Source organism: Dryas octopetala, chromosome 1 (genome assembly GCF_963921425.1).
Source record: "Dryas octopetala chromosome 1, drDryOcto1.1, whole genome shotgun sequence".
NCBI lineage: Eukaryota > Viridiplantae > Streptophyta > Magnoliopsida > Rosales > Rosaceae > Dryas > Dryas octopetala.
This window is the reverse complement of record NC_141366.1, coordinates 29,260,613-29,283,815: the sequence shown is the minus strand read 5'-3', so window position 1 is coordinate 29,283,815 and position 23,203 is coordinate 29,260,613. Positions and strand designations below refer to the sequence as shown.

The 23,203-nt window shown below is 33.3% G+C and overlaps 1 protein-coding gene across 1 annotated transcript; it reads left to right on the top strand.

Annotated features, from left to right (window-relative positions):
- Window positions 1-13,668: 13,668 nt before the first annotated feature.
- LOC147299585 (RNA-binding (RRM/RBD/RNP motifs) family protein) lies at window positions 13,669-18,227 on the top strand. The gene is made up of 2 exons (XM_086247280.1): window positions 13,669-13,793; window positions 17,310-18,227. Exons 1-2 carry the CDS (start codon window positions 13,780-13,782, stop codon window positions 18,070-18,072), a joined length of 777 nt encoding a protein of 258 aa, XP_086103406.1. The 5' UTR covers window positions 13,669-13,779; the 3' UTR covers window positions 18,073-18,227.
- Window positions 18,228-23,203: the final 4,976 nt, after the last annotated feature.

Genomic DNA, 23,203 nt, shown 5'->3' with positions numbered 1-23,203 from the left:
AAATGGTTTTGAAAGAAGAGATTTTTGAAAGTAGTTATAAAGCTGGAGGATTTCCATGAAACGAAGTGTGTGAAATTAGATAGATGGTGGTTTGGTTGCTTGTATTGCATTTGTTTGCTAGGACTTAGTAAAGTCTAGGCTTGAATCGTGAGGACGGAAATGATAGTGTCTATGCGTTGAGGATATTAATTAGAATGTGAATGATTGAGGTTGAGGTTAATGGTTGATGATTAGGAAATTGATTGGTTGGAATGATTATTAATATTATTGGTGGGATTTTGATGTGAATTTGAGGAATTTGGTTCATCTTGTTGCTTGGATGATTGGTGATGGAACTATTATGCAATTGAATAATTATGGATTTTATTGTGGATTATTTATTGAGTATGGAATTGAAGAAATTATTGAGGACAATTATTATTATGTAATTTCAATCATACGAGCTTTAGTGAGCTTACCGGGTTTGTTGTATAACTCGGTACACCATGGATGCGGTGTAGGATTTGTGTTTTACAGGTTAAGCAGGTTGAGGAAGCAGTGGGGAGAAGACGAGACAGTGGGACCCAGAGAGATTTATTTAATTGTTCTTACTCAGTGGTTTGTTAAAATGTTTTTGACAGAATTATATTTACTTATGTTGTTGTGTATGGCTCAAAAGTAAGAGAAAGCAGATTTAACAGATCGATGTTCAGTATTTTCATGGGCTCGAGGTTGTGGGGCATTTCATCACGTGTTGGATCGACACCTCTCCTAAATTAATATTTGCTCCTGCACTGAACGAAAGTAGTCAGCCTTCTAAAAGAAGTTTTAGACCAGATAAAGTTGATCAAAGACAAGTTGGTCTATTAGTTTTCTTTATTTGGGTGTGACTAACAATGAAGAAACAAAGGATTTCTTTGGCCCTCCACATGATGGCCTGCCATAGAAAGGATGGGGGCTTTACTTGTTTTGTGACATAAAGACAAAGGATACAAGTGGATTAAAAAAGAAAGGTTGACTCCACCTTTTGGACTTCCTGCAATTCAAAACCTATATATTATTCTAATGTTCTTCTTTGTTTCAAATCTGCAAGACAAGAATAAAAGTCGGTCATAAAAAGAGGTTGAAGACATAAGGAAACAGAGATGGAAGAGCAAACCTCATGGCATCCTACCTCATTGCAGCATTGAGAAAAGTGAGAGGAAGTTCTTGGTAAAGAATGAAGGTCGTGACTTCCCTTTAAATAGGAGAAGTTCTTTTAAACTGAATGAAATTGGGACTTCTCTTCCCAATTCAAGTGGGACTTTGAGTATTGATGGTTGAGTCCAAAGCTTATTCTTTCAATTTGAAAGTCAACTGAAGCAAGGAAACTCATGCGTGGTGGGTCTCAAATAAAATTGGTCAGCTAGCAAAGGTTTGGATAAATGGGCTGGCAAATGGTTAAGGCAGCAGAGGAAGAGAACTAATTTGCAATTCGGGCCTGATTGGATGGGTTCACAAAATTTCAACCCATCTTAATATTCTACAAGCCCAAAATTTTAAATGACCTAAAATAATCTAAATTAATTACGTACACTTAAAGTGATTAATTTATTTTATTGGGTCAAGTTCACGTACCACAATTTTTAAAAAAAATCTTAAGTCTTCTTTTGGTACAAAACCAATCGAGCCAAATTAGAAAATTCTTCCTCTTTCAAAATTCAAATCCTAAACCTCAAATTCAAAAAGCTAAAAAATGGTACAAAACCACCTCTCAAATTGGTACAAAACCAACCCTCCAAAATGGCATAAAGTCAACCAAGTCAAAACAAAACAACACAAATAAAATCTCTCAAATTTTGTGAACTACGTCCGGTTTGATCCCACAATGAGTACGTAGGCAATGTGGATTAAATTCGTATACAACCGCGGTCAAATCAAATTTCTATTACTCCAAATTTCTTTGAATTTAATTCTCACACAAAGTTACCGAATTAATTTCGCAATTTCTCAAATTTCATTGTAATGAACTACATTCAGTTTGATCCCGTCATGGGTATGTAGGCAACCTACTAAAATTTAGGTGCAACCGCAGCCAAATTAAATACATCCAAATTTCCCAGAAATTTGTCTTACACACAAAGTCCCTGAGTTAATTTCTCGAGTCAAATCTAAGGGCTCTAACCCTACCCAAATTACACAATTCATTTAAATGGGTCATCAACCATTTAAATTCTAAAATCTTGGAACTACGTTTGGTTTGATCCTGCAATGGGTACGTAGGCAACCTAAAATACGAGTGCAACTGCAATTACTAATAAATTTCATTTCAATGGGTCTTTTATCTATTGGAAATCCAAATACTCACAAAGTGATCTGTTGGTTTCATTATATTGGAATCAAAGGGTGTTCCCTTGAGTCAAGGGACTGTAATTAAGAGATGTACTCCATCTTGAATGGGTCGTATCCAAAATAATAAAAACCCTTATTCCATAAATGAATTGGGGTGAAATTATGTTGGGTAATATTTACTATTTATTAACAATTTTTTTTGTTCAACAATGTATATGGAGTTCAACTCCTATTTTTAATCTACAGAGTTTATTATAATTGTACTGGAACAAATATGAATTTCCAAGCCATTTCCAAAAGTCCAAAATATCAAACCCTACTAATTCAAAGTAGTCAAGAAAATGCAAATATATGAATCCCACATACAATTAAATGGTCAGATCGATGTCAGTTTACTAGAAGATTGGTTATTAACAAGTGAAAGTCACTCAACTAATATTCAAAATAATTTATTCAACCACGATTATATCCAACAATACTTTGATGGTACAGTAAAAATCAACTTTGAAAATCAAAATCCTAGGTCTTCTTTACAAATTAGAGATTTAGATACAGAAAGTCAAACAATCAAAACTAAAACTCCAGCAAGACATTCCTTTGCAAGAACAACTACCACAAAAGAATTAAAAAGAAGAGACCATGAATTAGAAAAAGATTTAAAAAATCTTAAATTAAAAGGAGTCAAAACAGTTTTACAAGTGAGCTATCCTTGTTACAAACCAAACACTAGTACTAATCATTATACCGAACTAATTGAAGAAGACCAAACTTCCCCTACTGCCACTGATTTCGAAGTAACTCCTCCAGCAAATTCAGAATTATTAGTAATCCATAAAGATTTTAAAATAAACTTTAAAATTCTAAACCAAAATATTGAGTCAGAACATTACAAGACGTAAAAAATTTAAACAAAGTTACACTATTCAACAGAAATAAGATATATTTAAAAAATGGAAAACAATGATGAAAGCAATTAAATCAGAAATATTGTTTTTTGATTTTGTTGAACAACATTACTATGAAAATAACAAATTAAAAACCTTAACAAAAGAAAATTGGACAAAAAATGACAATAGTATCACATCTTCTAGTCATCCTCCCTTAGAAACAATAATTCTCACCCATAAAGATACGCAAGTAATAGCCTCACCTTTTAAACTTTCAGGAACAGACCCAGAAATAAAAAAAGATTATTGAGCAAAATAATTACACAACTCAATGCTTAGATACTATAGGAAAATAACTAGATCGCATTGAAAATAAAATTGATAAAATCCTCAGCCCATAACAAATTTAAACCTTTAGTAAAATTCCCTGAAATCAAACCTAGTTCCAGTATTAGCCAAAAATAGTTAACACTTGACAAAATAGAACAAATGCTTTTTGGATTAACTAATGTAAAAAATGAACCTAAATCTAAGAATATCATAACAGTCATCAACAAACAAGAGACTGAAACAGAGTCAGATAACACCCCATAATCGAGCCCTGAAATTACTCATGCCTTTCATAATTTTGGATTAAAAGAGTTACAAATAAGATTAACCTAACTAGTCTAACAAAAAATTGGTACCCTAGGCCAACTCCCCCAGATTTACAATTTGAGGAAAGACATTTTCAAAGTCAATTCTCTGTATCTTCAGATAATCTCTATGAATGAAATATAGATGGCCTATCTGAACAAGAAATCCTAAACAAACTACAACACATGTCTATGTGACAAGACCACCCCCGGATGTCCACCCTGAAATCCGAAGTGGTCCTGTGGGATCCAATGTCAAGGAAAATCCTACCGAAAATTCTGCAGAACCTCCCCTGAAATTGGACTAACCCAACTTTTAAAACCTACAAAAAACGCTTCTAAGTCTTTCAGCCACCTCTACCACAAGCATATAAAGGTCTCTGACCCATCCAAAGATAATTACAACTAATTTTCATAGGTTATCAGAGACATTCTAGATTTTATACAAATAAAAATGTAAGGGGACTCTAGCCTACGAGATCCTCAAATGTTTTCAAAATGCCTCGATGTTCCTCTTGGCTCGACCGCTCATACCTGGGGAAATTTTAAAACAAAATAGATAGGACGTGAGAGAAAAATATTAGTGAATGGACATAAAAAGTTTTAATAGCGTGAAGTTTTTCGTAAACTCTAAACTTGATTTTTCTTTTAAAATCCCCCAATTTTAAAAACAAATTTTACAAATCTTTCTGAAAACATCATAAAGCCCTTAAATGTAAAGATTTAACTAACTCGAGTATGTAAAAGATTTCAGAAATTTTGCCACGAGATATGTTGCATAGTAATATCAATTAAATCGTCATAAAAACACTAGTAAGTCAAATAATTAGATTTCACAATTTAAAACTTAAACCAAGCAAGATCTTGAGAAGCTGAACAACTTCACGTCATATTAGTACCCGGGAACTGCTAGTCATACGTGCACGCAGAGCTTATGATGCTGGTCATACACTGCCGACTAGGCCAGTGCAGAGCAAATGCTAGTCATACACCACCGAGTCATCTCTAGGCGAGTGCAGAGCAATATATTATGTTGGTCATACACTGCCGACTAGGCAAGTGCAGAGCAATATACTATGCTGGTCATACACCGCCGACTAGGCAAGTACAGAGCAAATGCTGGTCATACACCGCCGAGTCATCTCTAGGCGAGTGCAGAGCAAAATTATACCTGCTGAGGGGGGTACTAATAGGACGGTTTAAAACTGCTCATTTTAATATTAAAATCATTTGTGCCCAAACAAGTTTTCTGACCGTTCAAAGATCACCTCGTTTCAACCATCTCTTACAAATCTATATAATTTCTGTTAATTGGAACCAATCTGTAAAATCGTATTGAACTGGGCCTTTCCGTGATATTTCATTTGCAACTTATTTGACACAAGTAAAAATGTATATATGAACACCATCGCCCATTTAAATTAATAAACCTCGTAACTCAAATAAAACTCATGTCAAAATATACTTAAACCATTAAAATTCACCACATATGTATTGGAGTTAATTAAGGCATTTGTCTGATAATTTAGTTTCTGTTTAAATTGTTAATTAAGTTAGTTGTTGTCCTGGTGGCATTGCCTCATAGGGTAGTGCATGAGTGGCTGTAAGAGCTCATAGGCTCGTGAGTGGCAACGGCTATAAGTGTGTGGCTTTGTCGTTTTATGTAACAGAATTTGGGAATGGAATATATCATGCTGGTATGCACGTCTTGTAAAACCAAGCATTCTTTGCATCATCTTCTTCTTTCATTCCTTCTGAACTTCTTCTTTCATTCCTTCTGAAACTTCTCTCTGTATTCTTGCATATATTTCTAGTCATATTCCAGTTACAATTACTAGCAATTTATCATGGTATCAGAGCCCAGGTTCGTTCTGTGACTGGGCGTTGTACTATGTGTGAGTGACAGTAAAACAGAGAGCACAAACCATCTAGATCTAAGCATGGCTGGGTCTGGGAGTGGTGAGCTACGAGCTCCCATTTTTGATGGTACAGAGTACAAATTTTGGAAGGTGCGCATGGTGACTATCTTCAAGTCACATGGCATCTGAATTGAAAAGGGGATTACAATCCCAGAATCAAAGAAGAGGAAGGAGAAGGCTAAGAAGGAAGGTGAATCCAGCATCGATGAGGAGGATGAACTGGAAGCTTATATGGAGGAGCAGAATATGAAAGATGCAAAAGCATTGGGCATCATTCAAGGGGCTGTATCCAAAGAGATTTTCTCTCTGATTGTCAACCAAGACACTGCCAAAGGAGCTTGGGATCTTTTACAAGAAGAGTATCATGGTGATGAACAATCTAGGTCAGTTAAATTGCAAAGTATGAGGAAGGAATTGGAATATATGAGGATGAGGGAGAGTGAAGCATTGTCTGAGTACTCTACTCGTTTCTTTGATTTAACTAACCAAATGGAAAAATATGGTGAATGTTTGTCTCAACAAAGAATGGTACAGAAGATTTTGATCAGTGTAACTAAAATCTATGACCCTATGTGTGTGGTGCTCGAAAGAACAAGTGATTTAAACACTGTGTCTGTGAATGAAGTTTTTGCTTCCCTTAAAAGCTATGAATTGAGACTAAGCAGGCATGAAGATGATGATGAGAAGGTAGAAAGAGTTTTTGCTAGTATGAGTATTGGCTCTAAAGGATAGAATAACGAAACAAAGCCTCACAACTATGATGGGGGAAAACAAAATTTCAAGAGTTGGAAGGGAAAACCCAAGAAATGGGATAACAAGTCTCAGTCTAATTTGAAACAAGGAAGTGACGCTGGGAAGGCAAAGTGCAAAGTGTGTGATAAAGCTCACTATGGAGAATGCTGGTTCGAGGGAAAAGTGAAATGTTACAACTGTGATAGGTAAATCGACTAGGTCTTCTCAATGTAATATATGTCACCATTTCCATTTCTCAAATATCTTCCAGAATTATTCAGCTTAATTCTAAATAACTCCCAAACATTTTTTTTTTCACAACTCCATACACACATGTTTCGTATCTCCAAAGTCAGAATACTTCAAAGTCTCTAATCATCAAAACTGTTGTACTTAAATTCATCGCCTAGTAAGGAACTATAAATCAAGGACTTAAACCATCAAATGTCACTCACCTCACCCAAATCTCAAAGCATGACCATCATGTCGTTAACTCGTCAACATTACACACCAGTCACCAAAATTTCATTCACCATCCTCAAATCGCATCAAATATCAATTTATATAACCTCAACAATTTTCTTCATATCATTAACATACTTTACTTGCATCCTCATATATATCCAATTGGTCTCCCAATAAAATTCTAAAAAATCCCATGTAACATTTAATTTCCATAAATTTCATTGAACAAGGTTCTCACTTCAAACCTAATTACTTCCCAAATATCAATCTAGAATCATCAACACAAAGAAAAAAGTAATCCTCAAAGTAAAAAAAAAAAAGTCGTTCTCAAAATTTCATTCCTTAATATCTAGTACGATAATATAATTCTCCAAAGCAAATCACCAAGAGTTTGTAATACCTAAAAATAATTCTCCAATCATCAACCATCTTCTATCAGTGTATTCTTGCTATCCAACACAATCCTCTTAGACTAGAGAATCGTTCAATCCCAACTCTTATTTATATTCCACCTGCTTCATCTACCAAGATCATGAATAAATCTAAAGATGGAGGATCTTAATGTCAAACCTGTTTAATCATTCCAATATCACTTTCCATTTCCCGGATAGCCACAACTACATCTTGATTATTATTTGTATTAACTTATTGGGATCCATCTCTTTCCACCATCTCTTAAGGGGATTAAATCAACAACCAATTTAAATGTAAATATAAATTTCTCAAAATAAAACTTTAAATTACTTTGAAATAAAATTTCCTCAAATAAACAACATAAATATAATTAACAATAAAGAAATGCAAAAAAAAACATACATATTATATATAACAAAACAACTCAAAATAATTTACATAGTACGTACATAAAACTTTTTACAAAAGAGCAAACAAAATTCAGAAAATTTCACCACTTTAACTCAGCACAAAAGTTCAACTCTAGGATTCTATACCACAAAGTTCACATTCTTTCTAATGTGATCCATAGTCATTAATTAGAATATTCGTCTTTCGGTATCAGGGATCTGGTGGCCAGTCGTTTTCCCTAAACCAAAAACAAAATCGTAATTATATGAATACAAATATCATTTTCTCACTGACAATCACACCTCCGATATAACTAACTACCTACCAACACTCTGGAAGTAATGCCACACTTATCTCTAAAGATTACTTTTCCTCAATCAACTGTGAAGTCACAAACTTAATAAATATTAAATTCCTCCATAGTATAGATCCAATCATCAAAACACAAATCCTAAAATCTAAGGGCACTAGAACTTAATGATTCAAACTTATTTCATGTACTTAACTCATCTCCACCAGCTCTACCAAGACTATCCTTACACTTTGCATGTCTCCACAGGTTCTACCCGAGGTTATCTAATCTCTGGGCTCTGATACCATTCTGTCACGCCCCAATCCGGGATTAAGAAATAATCTCGGATTAAGGTGTAAATTACACTCTAATTATAGAATTAACTTCTATAACCAGAATGTGAATGAGAAAAAATAAATAAATAGAAATAAACTTCATACTATTATTAAACCACAAAACTGGATTCAAGCTTAATTTACAACGTAAATCATACTTCTGTACAATAAAACACTCACAGTCTCAAAATCTAAATTAGTTCCGATTTGGTTCACGCTTAATCATCTTAATTACTCCCGGTCGGTTTCACACTAACTCTTGCTACAATACCTGCAAAATCTATGAAGGGGTGAGCTCTAACCAACGGCTCAGTAGGGACAATCAACCTTATCATGCAAAATTAATTATACTGAAACTCAGTGAAAATATACAATATGGAGCAGATAATATATAATATAATAATCTTATTAATGCATGAATGTTATGTTGCACTTCCTCAATTTAAGTCTCATAATATGGATAAAGAGTTCATCCATATAATAGAACAAACGGGCATGCACATCCTATACCATGCATTTTACCTATGTGGCCCCGAGTGCCCTATTATACGAATTAACACTCGATGCGTAATGAAATATAAATTGCAATGCACATCTTCACTTTAACCGCAACTAAAGTGCAAGATATCCTAACTTCAATACGCAATCGAAGATCCCAATACGTTTTGGGGAGGTTAGATCGTTTTATCAGTCTCTGCTGAACGGGCTTCACTCCTCGCGTACACTATGAAATTTAAATAACAGAATTTAAATCCTCAATCCCTTCTCACCAACATAACTTCAATTCTCAATGAATTATGTTTCACATTCAAATAAATGCACATAATTATATATAATAATAAACTAATTCCTATGATGCTCAAGTAATTCAAATAATTCATATAAATCACGTATAAGCACACATGTCACATTTTTCAACAAAGATTCAATAAAATCAAGTTTGCAGTCAAAGGTTCCCCAGATCCCCCTACCTCGAACTTGTGCTTAACTCACCACTAGAGGTTGTCTCGTACCTTTATGTTGTCCTCCGAGCCTAAACTCGTACAAGAAAATAACAAAAATCCACAATTAAATAAAGAACAAAAGTCGCTCACTCTCTAATCCTAGTGTGTGTAGTGCAAATGCTAAATTAGGGGGCTCGGATCGCAAAACGGAGGCCACCATCAGACTCGGAATCGAAATCGAAAATATAGTGGGGATGGGCGCGCCTTTCCCCGGCGACCAAAGCTGCCGGAAACCGCCGCACGTGGCACCATGCGCTGGTGGTGTGAGTGGTGGTTCGACTGCACTGTTCATCATCTTCTCCAATTTTCTGAAATTTCCAGTTTTTCTCTTACTTTTTCTCAACTTTGGCTCACTGTTTACCCTATCAAACTTATACTCATTTCAAAGCTCTGCAACTCCTCTTTACAACCAAATAAAGAACACTTAAAACGGATCTCTACAACTCAAGATATAAGGCCTCAAAGTAGGCTTCCCGAAACTGTCCAAAAATTGCATAAATTTTCAGATTTTTCCATTTTCAACCAACTTCAATCCCCTTTGATTCTAACACTCCAAATCAGTTTTTATGACTAATAAATGAAGAAATATAACTTGTTCAACTCAAATCGAAGGAAACACAATCAAAGTTTGAAACTCATAAACCCCCAAAAATTACTAAGTACACCCAAAAATGAAATTCAATCTTACCTCTTCAACTCAGGATCTCTCCTCCACGTTCATGTTTTCTGTCAAGCTCTCTCTCTCTCTCTCTCTCTCTCTCTCTCTCTCTCTCTCTCTCTCTCTCTCTCTCTCTCTCTCTCTCTCTCTCTCTCTCTTTCTTCCCCTGTTTTTCCTTTCTCTTTCTTTCTCCCTCTCGGTTTCCCTTTCTTTTCTTCTTCTTCTCTATGTATTTCCTTCCTCATTTCTTTCTTTCTTTCTCTCGGGTTGGCTGGGGTTATGGGGTTTTGCTGGGTTTATTAATCAAACCCAACCTTAAGTCATTAAACACACACACCACCGCCACTCACACACACTCCACCGAACACACACACACACACACACTCACTGCACAACACCTCCAAATAACCAATCAAAAGTATTACTGTAATACAAACTAAAGAAGTGTAGAACAGTAGAAGCTTGTTGAACTTCAATACGTGCAAACACATTTTTGTTTTTAATATATACATATATATATAATATAACATAATTAAAATGTAAATATAAATATATATTATAAACATAAACTAAATATAAAAATAAATATAGTTTTAAGTAATTTTAACTAATCAACCATAATTTTACAATAATGCTAATTGTCCCACTTTTTTTTCCCACATTTGTATCTCACCTGATGTGTCATTACTTCACTGGAAGGGTATTTCCTTTTTCTTTTTTAGGTTTTGTTTTTTAATTTTTAGTGTCGAATATATGAATGTCATGTAAGATGGTATGAAATTGTGGTATAAAAATGTGATAAGTGTAGCATTACGGATAATTTTATTTATCAAAAACTAGGTTATTACAGGTGAGGTCTGGGTACTTAGGGAGAGGGCATGCTGCGGTGGGTATTGAACATTGGTTATGGTTAAGACTTTTCGTAGGCTAAGCGGGTGGTGATATTAAATGGATGCAGTGCATGAGGTAGATATATGCAATTGGACAACATCAGTGGCATCACTTGCATAAATGCTAAGGCATGTTAGAGAAGGTTTAAAGCATTTATTCCAAAAATCTCGTGAAGGATCCAGTGAAGTACTAGTAGACAATAGGATTTCTGATCTTAGGTTTTGTTGATTCATCTAATTATTTTTGTAGGTGCATATGATTTTGAAGAAAAAAGACTAATTTTCTCACCTGGTTGAAGGACTAAGTTCCTGATTATATGTTTATCACAATGTGAATTGAGTCAAATTCAGAATACTAACAGTATTGAAGTTATTGTAAAATTTCAAAAATAAAAAAGTTTTATGAATGAATCGTTTTTAGGGTTTTAAACTGTATTTATCAATGAGAATCAAATGTGTACAATACAACATGTCTTTCATCTCCTTCTTTTTTTCTTTTTCTTTTTTTCCTGTGGTTATTGATGGTCCATATGTATGATTTGAAAATCAAATGGGTTTTTAAACTTACCTTAGAAAAAGGTTTTTGTTTTTTCTTCTTTTGGTTTGATTTTGTTTTTTGTCCCGTAGTTTATACCTCTGGGCTTCAAAATTCTTACTTGAATTTTTGTTTGATTTTAGTTTTTGGATTTGGTTATGTGTAGATGCAGGGATCGAATCTTGTTTTGGATTGGTTTCTTGGTTTTTTTTTTCTGTGTTTTGTTTATGTGTAGCCGTGTAGGTGCAGTGACTCAATGTAATTTGCTTTCCTTTAATTTTTGAGTGGTTTTTTTTTTTAACTTCGAAATTCTTTCAGCTGTTGGATTTCGATTTTTTATGACGGCATGTGTAGGGAATGGACGCGGTGGCATGGTGTAATTATATTGAATATCATTATAAAATGGGAGGTGATTTTCGCATTCCTCTTTTCTCTATTTACACTTCTTCTTATTTACCCTACCATTGCAACATTAAATCCTACACATTTAATTTTTTAAATTTGTCATAATAATATATCTATTTCTATAACTCTCTTTTAAAACGGAAGAAAAACTTATGTAATTCTCTACACTTTTGCTCGTCTTCTTGATATATAGTACATCTAGCTCTCTTTTCTTATTAAGCTATCACGTGACATTCATTTTTTAAAATCAAATATGCTACAAATTAGTAGTAGTTGCTACGGGAACATTTTTCTTGGCAGTGTCAAAAGACCCAAAAATGAGGGAGTTGACTAATTGAAAACCCCAATTAATTTCATAACACAAAACCCACCATAAAAAGAAGAAGAAGATACATAAATCATGTCCTTCATAAATAAAACGGAAAAAAAATATGACAGACTAAATATTTTTCTAATGAAAGTATAGAATGATGATTGAAAACACGTACAAGCTGGTTCACATAAATCATGACTCCCATGAAGAAAACGAAAAAAAAATATGATAGGCTAAATATTTTCCTAATGAAAGTATATACAGAATGATAATTGAAAGCACGAACAAGACTGGTTCACAAAAGAAAAAAAAATGGCTTAGAAGGTAAAGAGATGCAATATGAAGAAGATACAACGAGAGGGAGAGAAAATTACTTATTTTTATTTTTTTAATAATGATGAAAAAATTTAGGAAACAATAATCATTATTGAAATATAATTAAAATAAAAATTCAACAGCCATAAAAAGTAAATTTGGAAAAATATATAATAAAAATATACAAAATACATAATAAAAAAAAAATGGAGTGCAAACGGAGAAAAGAGGAGTGCGAAAATCGCCTCCCTATAAAATTTGTAATTTAGTTTGTAGCGGATGTGGTGGCAGGTTTGTAATTTTCATGAAATTGTTATGATTTTTTTGTATATTTTTCTTAGCGGGTTGGGCCTGTTTGAATTTTTGTCTTTAGTTCAACTTAGTGGGTTGGTTGTCCTTTAGACCAACTATTTTAGTTGTCAGGCTCTAAAACCTTTTTTATTTTATTTTTTTGGGTAAGTAATGAACCGTTTTTGTTAAACGTTAACTTTATTAGCAAATTACAAATAAATCAATAAAATATTTAAAAATTTCATAATAGTCAAATACAATTTTGGTTCCTATAATGGTCACATTAACATATTTATTCATTACATGATAGTCAATGGGCCCAATTCAATTTGGGTGGCCCTATACTATTTCTAGTGTTAAATTACTATCATATCCTTCAAAAATATTTTGACTCAATTTAAAAATGTTGACTATGGCCAAGTCTAAAACCAGTAGTTGTGTGACAATTTTTAATTAAAAAATTGTAATTGTGTGATACTTACTAATTAAAAAAAAGTAATTATGTGACAATTACCAATTAAAAAACATAAAAACGGTAACTATCACATAATTACCAATTAAAAAACGATGTCAGATAGTTACCAATTAAAAAACAGTAAATGTCATACAGTTACTATTTTAAAAAAGTATGTGTTGTTATTGATTTATACTAAAAAAGATTGGTATGTCAGTAGCATGTCAGTACAGTGGCAAGATCCGTAAATTTCTTTTCATTTTTATCCAGTTGTTAATTAACATAATTTCTCTGAATTTCATTTTGATTAATAGTGACTATTATAGTATTATAATATTTTGAAAAAGTTTATTTATTAATTTGTAATATTGAAAATATTTATTGATTTCTTTTATAATTGACCCTAAATTTATTGAGGTGGAAAAAAAAAATTAGTAATTTAGACGCTTCGGTTTCTCTCGTAGAGTTTAAGTGGCCTTCTGTTCATTAGAGACAGAATCAAGTGGGTTAAGACGAAGATAATTTAACGACGACGATGTTCTACAGAGGGTAAGATACTACAACACTCCTCTAACCTTTATTCCAATTTTCTTGTTTTTTATTCTTCTATTCTCATTCAAAAGGAATCATCTTGAGATTTCTCTCTTTCTTTTCCTTTTTGGTTCATCATCTTTAGGTTATTTCATTCATATAATTGTTCATTATTTTCGTAGATGGGTTTTATCAATTATCTTTATGAATCTTTTTATTTCTATTTGTTGGGTTAATTTTGGATTGGTGTGAATTAGATGATGCCCAGAATTTAAATTCAAGTCTTTTGGATGATTTATGGGGTTTTGGATTGGATTTGAAGAAAAAAGGGGCAAGTATGCCATGGTTCGAGTTTCAACAAATTAAAGTGATATATGATTAGAATTAAATTCCTTGATTATTTATTCATATGTTCTGGGCTGTTTTGTTTGGCTTGATATTCCTTTTTTTTTTTTTTTGTTCTGGCCGTGTTTGGCTTGATAATTTTAACTATGAAGAAAATGAACAATTCTAGGAAGCATGGTTAGTTATTGATGATCAGACCAAAAAAAAAAAAAAAAAACATAAGTTATTGATGCCCTTGGAATCCATATTTTCAGGTTGGGGTTGGGTTGGGAATGGGATGGGGGGTTGAGCAGGCTGGTTGCCATGTTAGGGTAGGTTTTTTTTGGATTTGAGCTCATTGAATGACTTATAAAAAGGAACTCCTCAGCACTTATAACTGACCGATTCAATGACTTGTAAAAAGAGAAAAACTGGTTTAATTGGCATACCAATAAAAAGCTTGTTGGTAATTTGTATTTAGTTACTGTTGCTTTTATAGGTTTGTCTAGGTGGTGATGATAAGTGCGTTCAGACGAAAAGGCGTAATGCGAGGCGTTTTCAGTCTCACAAGGCGGGGCATAAGCCTCGATGCGTTGAGGTGTAAGCCTTTCGTGTATCAATTTATTATAATAAAAAAATATAACATAGCCAAAAAATATCATTAATTGTCATACATAATAATCAACCATTAAATATATCCAATTCAACAAATCAAATGCCAACCCAAAATCTTAATAGAATCCAGCAAAATCAAAGTTGCCAAAACTGAAAAAATAGCCAAATGAGAACAAGAACCTACTGGGTTGCCTAGGGTTTTTTTTCGCACTTTGAAGGAGAGAAGGGGGAAGAAATCGTGTGAGAAGAGGGGTCTGAGGAAGAATTTTTTTTTTTTTTTTTTTTTTAATGTTTCTTAAACTCCCAGCCTAAAACAACATCATTTTGGGACTAGGAAAGTTTTTTTTTTAAAAAAAAAAAAACCATGAAGCGTACGCTTCTTATGCTTTTATGTGTTTACGTTGAGAGGCGTATGCCTCAGCCCAAAGGTGGTTGCCTTTGTGGCATTTCACTGAACAGGTTGCGCCCTGACGAGATTTCCCTCTGTCTCGCCTCATATCGCGCTCCTCAAGGGATGGTAGGATTGAGAAATTAAATTTTTCTATTTTTCAATGCTCAAAAGTTTAAGGAACTGATCACTTCTCTTGTTTCTCAAAACTGTAAATTAGAAATGAAGACAATTTTGAAAGGTGTTTCTGAGACCTGACTAAAATGTTTGACCTCATTAATGTCTTAGAGAACATCCATTGCTAATTTGAGTTTCCCCGTTATATTTTAGATGGGGTGCCGGTAGATAAAACAAATAACAGAAGGTGTAGTATGATTAATATTTTATGGTAGTTGTCAAGGCTAATAATGATAGCAAAAACCTGACTTCATAAGTTGTAGCATCATAAATATAATCATAAGTTCTACAAGGATTCATAAATACATATTAAAAATGGAAAAATTAGTTATTTTCTTCATATAGTACTAGTTAAATGGTTTGTCATGTGAAAATCGGGTATTTGCATTTGGCATTAACCTGACTGGTTTATTATTCGGGTTAGCGGGTTGTGTCATATATAATTTCGTGTCAAGTAATCGTCAACATTAACTGGCTAACCTGTATTGGGTTTGAGTTCTGTTAAGCCACCCCTACTTGAGACCAATCCCTTTGTTTCTAAACCAAACCTGCATTCATATATTCCTTATAGAAGATAAATTCACTTGACCAAATGATAGCAAAACTAAGAAAAAATGTCATAATTTTTGAATGATTCATGCAATACCATACCAATAAGTGAAAAAAAATAAAATTCATTTTCTTCACAAAATACTAGTTAACAAGTCAAAAAGGTTTTTTGTGTTAAACTCAGGTTATTCTTGTTTGACACTAACTGGACTGGACCCATTTAATATTCATGTTAGCAGGTTTGTCATTTATGAGTTTCTAGCAATTAATATTAACTCTAACCCACTCATTCCAAGTGGAGTTCAAGTTGTGTTGAAAATTGTCACCCCTGATCCCACCCTATCCTTAACTCATGGATATACATTTTGTTTACAATTGATCTTGGTGCATTATTTGCGTGCTAGCTAAAGTAGAATTTTTTGCAAGTATCCCACATTGGGGAAGGAGTAAGAGCACGAGGACTGCTTGTTAATCTGCATTGCAGTAGTATAATTAGCTGTGATGTTTTGTGGATCAAGGAATTTGTGAAGGCGAAGCCTTATATTGTGCATATTGTGATACAATGCATAATACACATCATATGAAAATTTGATATGTAGGAAAGATGTTGGTTAGATCTATATTTATAATATCCCTGTGTGTGTAGACACATGTTTATTTGTTGCTAAATAGCTGATAGATTGAATGAAACACAAAGGCAACCTAGGGACTTAATGATCTCCCACATCCACACAAAGAACATAAGAAGAATAGGTGTAGATAAAGATTGTCCCTGATAAATTACACAGGGTAGCCCAACAAGCATGATTATTGGATGCCATAGTAGCCTGTCTAGTTACAGATTTAACCAACCTAAAAATAATTTGTTGATTAATATAAGTCCAGAGTTGTATGCTACATCCAAAGGGATGTGGTGTCGTTAGTCGTTTTATCTTGTATGCTAGTGTTTTGATTGAGACAAGTCGAAACTTTATTTAATTTCAGGATTAGAAACTTGGAGATTACAGTTCCACCTTGTTTCTGGTCATTATTATCAGTCTTCCATGTTATCTCTTTATATACTTACCAAGTACCTGAACTTTATAAATATTTATCAACACAATTGTATATTATGATTGCACCATTACATTACGATTCGAATGCCCAATTATCAATATAATTGTGCAAGAATGGGAAATGATAGCTTACAAACGGTTGATGGCGAGTATTTAAAACAGTACCTCAAGAAATCCTAATCTTGAATTCCATATTGTGGAAACTATTAAAATTTTGTTCTAGGTTTGTTGTAGATCATGGGTTTGTAAGTCATATGTTATGCAATATCAAAATTATTATTTAGTGCAAACTGAATGAAATGTTATTGGATAACTGGAATGTGTGTTGATATAGTTGAATAATTAATTACAGTTCTTCATAGTCTGTGCAAAAAGTATTGATGAGATTGCTTCTCTTTTCTGTTGCTTTGTCACTTGGAACTAAAGTAAGTTCGCTGATGGTGGTGATGGCCGGGAAATGGGTGCAAAGCGTCAACGGCTAGTGGACCAGGGCTCTTCATTCTATGGAACTTCCCCTGGTTCAAGTTATATGTACAACCCAACTCCCTATGCATATGTTGGACAACCACCACCTTTCCCTATTGTCAAACTTCGCGGTCTTCCATTTGATTGCACAGAAGCTGATGTTGCTGAGTTCTTCCATGGTCTTGACATCGTTGATGTTCTTTTTGTCCACAAGAATGGCAAGTTCACTGGGGAAGCTTTTTGTGTTTTGGGCTATCCTCTTCAAGTTGATTTTGCCCTTCAAAGGAATAGGCAGAATATGGGCAGGAGATATGTAGAGGTGTTCAGAAGTAAGAGGCAGGAATATTACAAGGCAATAGCACATGAAGTTTCCGATTCTCGTGGTGGTTCTCCTCGCAGAAATGTCCCAAGGGCTAAATCTTATGATGAAGGGAAGGAATCAGCGGAACATACAGGGGTGTTGCGGTTGAGGGGATTGCCATTTTCAGCTGGCAAGGATGATATAATGGATTTTTTTAAGGATTTTGTCTTGTTGGACAAATCTATTCATTTTACAATGAATTCAGAAGGGAGACCGACTGGGGAAGCATTCGTGGAGTTTGCAAGTGCAGAAGATTCCAAAGCAGCTATGGCTAAGGATAGGATGACACTTGGAAGTCGATATATAGAGTTGTTCCCATCATCACATGAGGAGTTGGATGAAGCAATGTCAAGAGGACGGTGATTACTTATTAGATCTATGCTATGATCTTCTTTTCTGTACTTGTTATGATCTTCTGCTTTATTATTTGGAATTTGTCTTGACTACTTTCAGTTAGATTTTCTTGATGCTGTTTTGGGAGCAGTATGGTTTATGTATGGAAGAAGTTTTACAAATCATCTAGTTTTCTCTACTAATTTAGGTTCTCTGCAGCTCTGCCTGTCTTGCTTGACACATTTTCGGACCAATGTAGAATATGCATTGGTCCCTGGAATTATTGACATGCAAGGTCAAGTTGTTTTCTACAATTGAAGTTGGTTTGCTAAGAGTTGTTTCTCATACATCGACAATTAAGACTGTAGGCATAGATGGGTTGCATATCGTTGTTTGTTTTGTTCCGCTTTCTTTTTTATGTAGGTAAAAGGGTTTACTCATGGTAGTTCCTAATTTATATGGAGGCATCATATATTGCTTCTAGCCTTCTATCAAGGACTCCAAAACATTGTAGGTGCTGTTGACTGCTAACTGCTTAAAGCAATGGATCTGGTCTTCTTTACACTAATATCAAATATTTCTTCTGTGTTTCTTGTACTGGTTTATGATCAAACATTTAAGCTGCATTAATTTCCATATTCCATGGCTCATGCAAGCATGTTGATTTTCTCTCCTCTCTCCTTTTTCTTTTAAGTCACAATATATTGTTAACAAGAAGCGCATTTTTTAAACTTTGTTATCTGTAAATTCAGAACTGATTATCATATGCTTAACTTTGGCCTGGAAAAAGACTTGCTGAAGTCTCTTTTCTTGATCAGCTGTGGTTTCATTGTCAAAAATTCTGAAGAATACTCTTATTAGTTGATTCTTATGAGTGTTGAGATTTATTTGGTAGGAGACTGAAGACTTCACCTTGGGAGTTGTGAGCTTCCTTATGGACCTGTTTTTCTTGTCTGATAATGCTTGCTTCCCCTCAGGGCTTACATTATACGTTTGCAGTATTGACAAAATTGTTGCTATTGGTAAGAGTACTGTCATCAATGTTGTCCTGAAATTGTTATGATCGAATCTTATTCATATATATAATACTGTTTGAGAAATTCCCATGGTATTGAAATACTAAAGTTGTAATGCTTTTAGTTAGTTATAATATAATGTCATTGAGAGCCTCAAGACTTTGGTGGCTTCCATCCCTGCTGTTACTACTTCCTTTAAAGTCTGTGTACAGCATTCATGTGCAACCCGCCAGAATTACGCCGAGGGGGGATCTCTCTCTCTCTCTCTCTCTCTCTCTCTCTCTCTCTCTCTCTCTCTCTCTCTCTCTCTCTCTCTCTCTCTCTCTCTCTCTCTCTCTCTCTCTCTCATGTATGTATGCATAGACATGAGATTGTTATGTTGTCCCTTGAGTGTGTAGATCTATCTTCCAATACAAGATCAGCCCCCTCAGATGATTTTAGGCTTGAATGATAATATGATATCAGCTCCCTCAATTCACACAAGGATTTAGGTGATACATTATTTGAATCACATTTAAATAAAGGCTTATTTGATTAATAGCTTAGATCGATAATTTGCCAATATAACATGTTAATGTTAGTTATTTGAAATAGTTTTAAAATGTCACATCTATAACCTCACATACATTGATACATGCTAAATTGTGGAATTTTAAGATGGAATTTTATCATAATTAAGTGACAAACCTAGGAGACAAACTCACTAGAATTATGGCTTCAAAAAGAAACTCCCTGGGAACGTATAAACAACTCAAATGTATTCTACTAGTAACATGGAACCCCATTGACCCATGTAATGTTCACAAGCCAACCCCAAACAATTTCTTGTATGCTCTATGAGTTTGTAGAATATGGTAGGCCACGTGTAGAAATAGTGATGAATTTTCTTGTTTAGGATACCCTGAGAAGTACTGAAATTAATTCTAGAAAATTCAAATAAATGAAGGAAAAGAACAAGAAAGCATCAACCATATATGCATGAATCAGCCTCAAAAATTCAAATAAAAAAATTGTGGTTGCAGACAAAACAGTGAGAGTGAGTGATCCTTTCCCATCCCTTTTGCTCTGTCATTCATCAACCTAAGTACTTAATTATTAGATAACTACGAAATATATAAATATAAATAAAATTTGCATATTATAATCGAATAGAATCTCAACTATTAACTGTTCCTCGGGCAGCTGGCGATCTTGCCCATATTATTCTTAATTTATGTAATCCCTAGGATACATAGAAAATTATAATATCTTTTTTTTTTTTTTCCTCTTTTTGAAAGTCTCTCAGATGTTTTGAACTTTGCGGGAAGAGTAAATCAAATGTTAATGTATTCATTAAAGATCTAAGCTATGCTTGACTTAATTTGTTTCTCCCTAGCTCATCCCACCCTTTTATACTTGACTTAGCTCACTAAATGTTTATTTATAACTTTTTTTTTCTTCAGGAAGAAAATTAGGGACCTTTGAGTTTTGGACTTATTTTAACTTGACATGTGGTTTTCAATTATATCCTTCGTCACTTCCTCTTTTTACGATTGTTATACTTACCAATTAACTATTTGTCTAGTGGTATTTCTCTTTCTAATCGAAAGATGTCACAAGTTCAAATATCTTATCCCTTGATTAAAAAAATAAACATTTGTTAGGAGGGTAAAGTAGACATTTTGTAGCAAAATATGGTTACTAGCAATATTTGAAGTCACTAGAAAAATAATGGGCCGGGTGTTGGTGAAATAAATCAAAATCGTCAAGTCTAATTGCAATAAATCCAAATTTGAGCGGGCATCTAGAGGATTTAACCTAGATCGAAAGTTATATTTTATAGGGAAAAATGATTTTGGTTTGTGTGTTTTACCTTGAAACAAATTTGGTCCATGTACTTTCAAATTCGGCATTTGGTGCATGTGTTTCATGTTGTTTGCAATCTTAAAATAATTTTAACAACATTCAAATTTTCAATTTCGGGATAAATTATCCATTTGTTTTCAAGAAAAATTTTGTTAGGAGATTGAAAGACCATCTTATGGGTTTTCTAAAACTAATTTCAATTTTCACTTTCTTATTTATTTGCTAAAGAGATTGAGGCTCATAAAATTTTTAGGGTTTGAACTTTAAGTTTGAGACTTTTTAAAATTTTTGTTTAAAAATCAAATTTAAGGTTAATTACATACATGATTTTCGGTCATTCTTGGTAAAACTCGCGAGTTTAACAAGTTACTAGTTTCGATTTGAGAAAAATTTTCATGTTGCATGCAAAATGTCCTGAGATTGCAAACAATATAAAATACAATGACCAAATGTGGAGTTTTGAAACCACAAGGTTGTTTTTAGGGTAACACACAAAGACCAAAATCGTTTGTTTTCCTTTTATATATGCATATACAATCATGTATTTTTTTTTTTATGGTATTTTTTTTCATCACTATATCGGGGTTAACACGAATTGGGTTAGACCAAGACAAGAAACAATGAACCCGGTAAAATTGAAATGGGCATAACATGACATGATTTATATATCGTGTCATTTCAAACAAGACATTGAATATTCGTGTCATGTGAGTCAAAATATTTGATTCAGCGAACACAATACGACATGAATACAGAACATGCAAGCACCAAGCATAACTCATGTAACATTTGTTTGAAAAGAAAAACTCTTGCACTAAAAAATCTAATTAATCAAAATTCATGCTTAAGCGAACGGTTCTTAAACTATTGGCTTATTATTGTTGCTTTTTTTTTTTCTTATATTTTAAATTTGAGTGCTTATATTTGATCCCACCGACTGTCCTATTTCCCCACCTGGCCACCTTATTTTTATACCCACCATTAAATTTGAAAAAAAAAAAAAAATAAGAAATACTATTCACACCTCCCATTATTCGTATATAATACACTTTGATATACTAACTCAAACACCCACCTACTAAACACTCTCATCAGCCCCCTTAACTACCATTTCACCCACCCACATCTTTTTTCCAAATAGCAGAAAAAGAATCTTATACACATCCTATAATTCATTCCTAAATTTAAAATTAAATCTCTAAAATTAATATTCAATTTGTAAATCAAAAGAAACATTAAAATAGAATGAATTCTTGATCTAAAATTATAAATAAATAATAATGGTTTAGGGTAGAGAATAATCATACATTTTAATAGATTTATGGGCATCAACCAAATGGTTTCATCGATTTTAAGTTTTAGTGACAAAGTAGAATTAGGGTTTATGGAAGAAAAGAATTATGGAAAAAGATAGGTGGGTAGGATGATAGTTAAGTGGGGTGAGAAGATCGAGTGTTTAAGTTTGTATAACAAAGGGTATTATAGGAATAATAGAAGGCGGGAAGAGTGTTTTAATATTTTTCCAAATTTAATGGTGGGTATAAAAATAAGATCGTGGAGAAATAGGACAGGCGGCACTCTTTAAATTTTAATATTGGTATTTCTCTACTTTTAGAAGATATTTCTCTTCAAATTTTAAGTTCAAACCCCCCTTCTTAAAAGAATTATTATTATTGCTAATGTTATTTTATTATTAATAATGCTTCAATATCTCAAACAAAATATTTCTATTGTTACTAACCTTACTAGTTAGTTACCTTAATAATTTAAAAATTCAAATGTCTCATTTAAATATTTCCATCGGATTCTAAGAGAATCATCTTAATATATAAATGAGAGAGTCAAAAGCTTGCTAGAAGAATTGGTGAATGTTTATTCATTTTTGGTCAATTAAAGATATACATATGAAATTAATTAATTACTTTTCATAAAAATATGAAATTAATTAATTACTCACAAACCCTTTAGTTATTTATTTTATTTTTTTTTTGGATCAAATAATTAGACCCCATGTATTAATGAGGTTTGTTTTTGGTCGAACATGTATTAATATGTGAGGTCAAAGTTTGAACCTGATAAAATCAGTACATATCTTTTCTTTAAAAACCAAAACAAAAAAATTAAAAACACGGTAAACAGTTAAACACCAACCAATAAAATGGAAAAAATAAAAAATAAAAAGAAACTTTTATTGATGGGCAGCGGGCAGCGTTGCCCGGATTATACTAATCAATATCAATATAAGGCCTACGAGAGACATAATAAGTATTAGATCCCGCTCTTCTTCTCCCTCTCCTCCT